The 5,675-nt window shown below is 35.5% G+C and overlaps 1 protein-coding gene across 2 annotated transcripts in view; it reads right to left on the bottom strand.

Moving 5' to 3' along the window:
* Nucleotides 1-1,067: 1,067 nt before the first annotated feature.
* The window catches only part of TGFB2 (transforming growth factor, beta 2), a 91,464-nt gene continuing 86,856 nt past the window's right edge, over nucleotides 1,068-5,675 (bottom strand). For both annotated transcript variants that reach the window (XM_008589201.1, XM_008589200.1), the window contains one exon: nucleotides 1,068-3,103. In XM_008589201.1, the coding sequence (XP_008587423.1) occupies nucleotides 2,945-3,103 (159 nt within the window). In that variant the 3' untranslated portion in view covers nucleotides 1,068-2,944. The remainder of the gene's footprint in view (nucleotides 3,104-5,675) is intronic.

Genomic DNA, 5,675 nt, shown 5'->3' with positions numbered 1-5,675 from the left:
CATTTTTTTCTGGTAGACAGTCAAGCTGGATGGAAACTAAATCTCAAACAACTACCAAATAGCAATAAACTTGAGAATAAAAAGACTGCACAGGGCTTTCTTCAGTCCTTCATAGACATGTCCTAGCTCTTCAGCTATAAGCATGACATTTCTAAAGTGAATATACTTAAGAAAAAAAACACAAAGAACAATCATAAAGGTGGCATGACTTTTCCAGCTTGAGAATAGTCTCATTTTGTCAACAGGAGTTTTCTAGTCTCAATGATGGCACTAGGATAGGAAAAACACATCAACATAGAATTGAAATAATTTATTTACCACTAGAGCACCACAAAAACAGACATACATCGTGTTAAAATACAGCGTAATTGGTCATCAAAATACAAAACAGCTATTCTTATATTCCACTTTTTTAACCATGCCAACCATAAATTGTACTGCTGCTTAACACATAAAAAATCACTGCCCCACCTGCATACTAACACTTCCCCCGTTCCCTCCCACCTCCCTGCCCTCCCATGGCAATATTTACTTATGGGAAATAAAGACCTTACAGAACCCCAAAATAAAAAAAAAAAGATTCAAGAGATCTTATAGAGTATTTAAAATATTATCAGTGCATTCATGAGGAAAGACAAAATAATACAAAACAAAATGTCATCCTATCTGAGAAAAAAAATACCTGCAGAAATAAAAGTGATTTACACAGAATTAATGGAAAAGTGGAAGAAAAAAAAATAATCAACACACTCAAATCTGGGACTGGGCTATACCCAACACAAAGGTTGTTTACTATTGTGGCATCCCATCTCTTGCTTTTCCAGTTTCCAAACTTAGAAATCAGATTCTTTATTTTAAGTAATGGTCGGAAAATTCAAAAAAAGAAATATACTATATGTCAAACAAGTTCATTTTGGATTCACACTTCACTATGCTTCTCTTTAGGTGAAACTGCAAATATTCCATTGTTTTACCTATTACCTAATTTTTATCTGAAAGTTAAATAAGTGACAAGTGACAAACTGACGTATTCTATGAACCACAACATGAAGATAATTCCTCAGCAGTGATGTGACAAATTGTTTATTAAAGCAAGTTAAACTCCAGCCTCAGACACAGAAAACTCTCGCTTAGAGAAAAGAAAGAATCTTTTGATCATGGGACAATTTGGCTTGTGACTTTTTAACCTTCAAAGAGCATCTATAAAAGCCTTAACTTCAGTGAAATAAGCAAAAAGACTTATGCTGACCTGGATTTTTTCTTTCTTTGAAAAAATCAGCTAAATTGTACATATTTCAATTTCCCCCTGAACCCTAAAAACCCTATTGAAAGAAAAGATGTTTTCTATGAACTGTCTGCTTTTTAATAACAATAGAATTCTGTGAAAACACTGATTAAAGCAAGTTAGAGAAAGAAAACTTTCTAAACTCAGTCACCAAGATTCTGAGTTTCAGTAAGATCCTTAAACCCTTGCTAAAACTAAAACATTTCACCTCAATTATCTATTTATCTGTAATATTCCCCATTTTCCTAACATAGAAGCTTTTTAACATTTGACTTGATTAGTAACAATGCTCAGAAAATGAAAGAAGACCACTGAATTCGAATCTCTCCTTTTCATAAAAAAGAAAAAAACAGGACAAGTGGACCCAGGTAGCTTATGTCATGATAATGGACGACACATACAGCACAAGTAGAGCAAATACCATAAAAATGCATGTGTGGTGCAAGTCAGAGCACAGGGACTTTCCTCAAAAGTACTGGCCAGCTGAAGGAAACACGCGATTGTGAGTGATCACTAAAAAGAGCCCGAATTTTAAGTTCAATCTAAATCATAGTTGACGTTATTACAGAATACAAAAAATATGGTAAAAATTTACACATTACACAGAAAGCAGTTAATGTTTTGATTTAATAGTTTGCAAAAGAGATCTGCAGATGTGTTTTCAATTATGCTGGCTTCTATACCCATCTATTTTAATAATATAGGTATGGTTACATACATCAAAACAAAGGAAAAAACCTATAGCACAGCTATACAGCAATACTAAAGGCCCAAAGTTTGACCAGTACATGTCAAAACATTTCAACATCTCACTGGTTTACTAAACTGACAAAGAACCACTTACAATTAAAAAGAAAAAAAAATCTTACAAACTTATTCTGACTGAAAGTTTCCTTTATTAACAGGCTTTTTAATTTTTGAACCTTACAAGAAGCTTCCTTAGGCAGTTGGTACATAACATGTGTTTTCAGGGTCTTTATCTTAAAGCAGACTTGCTTGGTCATATAATAACTCACTTGGGTTTTCATCCCATTAATATGACCTCTTTTTTCTGGCTCGTTTGAGTTCAAGTTCCTTAAGCCATCCATGAGTTTCTGGTAAAGTATTTGGTCTCCACTTTATACACCTGTTTTATTTTCCAAGGGCAATGAAATGTTCATTATATAGTAACACACAATAAATAACTCACTGTTAACTCTAAGAGTAAGAATGGGAAGGGTGCCTATTGCATAGCAATACAGAAAAATCAAGTGAGGCACGGGGTAGGAACGGTACGTACAGCAACTCCACTTAATGGGGTTTTCCTGTTTTTTGTTTTTTGTTTTTTTTTCCTTTCACATAATTAACACTAACAAATTCTTCCAGTGTTTATTTTTTTTCTTAAAAAAAAAAAAAAGACTTTGTTTCTTGTCTGTCTCACAAAGTAGGTGAAATGCAGAATAAGGCCTTCAACTTTTTTTGTTTCAGATGCCAGTTTTAACAACCAGAACACAAACTTCCGAAGTGTTTGAACTAGTACCGCTTTTTCAAAAATTTTTAACACTGATGAACCAAGGCTCTCTTATGTTATCTTGTTACAAACTTCCTCATTGTCATTGTCGTCATTATCATCATCATCATCATCATCGTGATTTTCATCTTGCCGCTTTCCCAAGGATTTTAGCTGCATTTACAAGACTTTACGATCATGTTAGAAAGCTGTTCGATCTTGGGTGTTTTGCCAATGTAGTAGAGAATGGTTAGCGGTTCTAAATCCTGGGACACGCAGCAAGGAGAAGCAGATGCTTCTGGATTTATGGTATTATATAAGCTGAGGACCTGAAAGGACACGGGGTAGGAGAAAAAACATAGAGAAAGACAAAAAAAAAAAAGGCAACTTCTTAAAAGAACCAGTCCATATTGTTATCAGTCACAGCACTGAGTAGGCAATTGAATTTATTTTTGGTTTATAATTTCCTTTTCTTAACTCTAAATTATGATCAAATTAATATGTATTCTTACCAATCACCTAATTCACCATTTTCCCACAGAATTTTTTTTCATACATCTTAAACAAATGATGCCATAAAAGTCAGACTGGACGAAACTGTTCATTCAACAGATTTTCTCAATTCTTTCAATTAAGTCTTTACTCTGATCACTGCTTTGTTGCACATACTTCCCAAGCTCTTGCCAAACCTGGTCTTGTTTCTACACGACTTCGTAACTGAAGTTGTTTCCTGAGCATATATTTTCAATTCCCATGTAGATTAAGGTTCCCCTCCAGGTCAGAGACTCTACAGACTTTTCTTGTACCTTGTAGCCCTAGTAAGTTTTCTCTGGACAAAATAAGGCTTACGCGCTAGATGAAAAAATGAATACGTGGATAAGTAGAAGAGTAACATCTCTTACTGAAGCGCTCATCACAATTTTAATCTACCCTTGAATATAGAAAAAGAACCCTGCTTGCTATGTGAAATCTTTCTATGTTAAGCGTCTTCTCAGGCCAATTTATTGTCACCTAAACTTTAATTTAAAAAAATAAATAATTCTGTTCATTTACCATTGCTTCATAAATACAATGAGGCTGAAAATGACAAAAAGAAAAAGAAAATCTATATTCTTAATTATTCACTTTCTTACATTTTGCTTCAAAGATAATAATAATAATAACCCTCCATTAGCCTTCCATGTAATGAACGGCAGAGGCTGAATCGGAGGGGCAGGTAGCCAGCACTGAAACAGAATGAAGGGAACGATCTAGAGTGGGTCTTGTGCCTTTAACCCCATTCTAGGTCAAAGGGGTGTGTGACTTTTACTAATGGAAGTTTGTAGGTTCCCTGCAGATGATACAGAGACATTTCCAAGGATACCATTAATGTGTTAGTCAAACAGCAAGTGACCTTTTCCTCGAGATTCACTGTAACTTTTTCAACCTAGGACAGAAGATCTGTTCAGTGCAGCAACACTGACTACTTTATTAAGCCACCTCTGCCTTCTTGGGTAACTGTCCAAACCACATATTTGTGACCATGACAGTTATTCTTCCTCTCTCCTTGAAAAACAAGCATGGTCTCAGCCTTCACACACTCCCTCTATGCATCAGAGAGGAGAATTATGTTTCTACTTGGCAACGGGGCTTTGCCCACATAACAGCTACCGCTGCTGAAGCCCAGATGAGGCAGCCTGGCCAGAGAGCTCAGACAAAGGGACAGGCATGAGCAAGCTCGCTCACATGGCCAAGCACGTGGCCACCCCAGAGTGCCAAAGTCCACAGGGGAGCTGGGAAAACAGCTGAAGGAAGGGGAGCCATATTTGTCACTTTAAACGCCAGCACATGCAGGCACTTACAAATAAATATACTTCATATTCCACTAACACATGACTTTTCATATAAACTAAAGAGAAATTTTTATAATACAGATTGTCTAAAATAATTGATAACCCCCAAGCTCTTGAATTCAGCTGAAAGCATTATGGGATCTTTTTGGCAGCAGATTCATTTTCCTATCCTGCAGTGAAGGCAGTTTTTCTAATGCCTCTTTAATAGTGAGATTTACAGAGGCATAAAGAGCAGAACAGAAACCCCAACGTGTAGCCACATTTTAGGAATTAAACTCAGTAAGACAGAGCAAGTGGAGCCCTGGTTATAAAACAAGGAGACCTCCTGCCAAGCCTTGGTTTGTTCCTAATTCTCTCTTTGATCTTGGGCATCATCTATGTGATGTAGATCCAATTTCTTTTGAAAAATGAAAGGTTTGGACAAGATAGCTTATATGAAGTCCTTTCCATCTCTAAAATTCTACATCTTCAGCCACCAGGAGGAAGAATATGGACAAATATCATTATTACATAGAAAAAGTCTTCACTAATCTGGGCTGGGAACCCCTAGCATGAATTAGCCTTCGAACTTCATTGAAGTAACTTGATAAAATATTTAGATTCTCGTTTACTTTGGGTTTTATTCAAAGAGACTTAGAGATACTAATTTTCAAATAACTTTCACATATGTCATCTTTTTATATTGCACAACAATTCTCAAGTTTGGCATTATTATCTAAAAATAATTTTCAATATAGATGTTCTTTTTTATTCAAAGAGACTTAGAGATACTAATTTTCAAATAACTTTCACATATGTCATCTTTTTATACTGCACAACAATTCTCAAGTTTGGCATTATTATCTAAAAATAATTTTCAATATAGATGTTCTTTTTTGCTGATTGAGGTTCAGAGAAGTTAACTGACTTTCTAATTCTCATACACTAGTAAATCGCTATCCCAAAGCATGAGCTGAAGTCCCCCATGCTCCAGTGCCTGATGGAGGTGATAGGAGATCAATTTTTTTCTTTTTTTTTTTTTTGTCTTTTGTTTTTTTTCCGTGTCCGGCAACGGATCGCAACCCTCAGT

Source organism: Galeopterus variegatus, unplaced genomic scaffold (assembly GCF_000696425.1).
Source record: "Galeopterus variegatus unplaced genomic scaffold, G_variegatus-3.0.2 Scaffold5293, whole genome shotgun sequence".
Taxonomy (NCBI): domain Eukaryota; kingdom Metazoa; phylum Chordata; class Mammalia; order Dermoptera; family Cynocephalidae; genus Galeopterus; species Galeopterus variegatus.
Note: the sequence above shows the minus strand (reverse complement) of the source record. Positions and strands in the feature narration are given on the sequence as shown.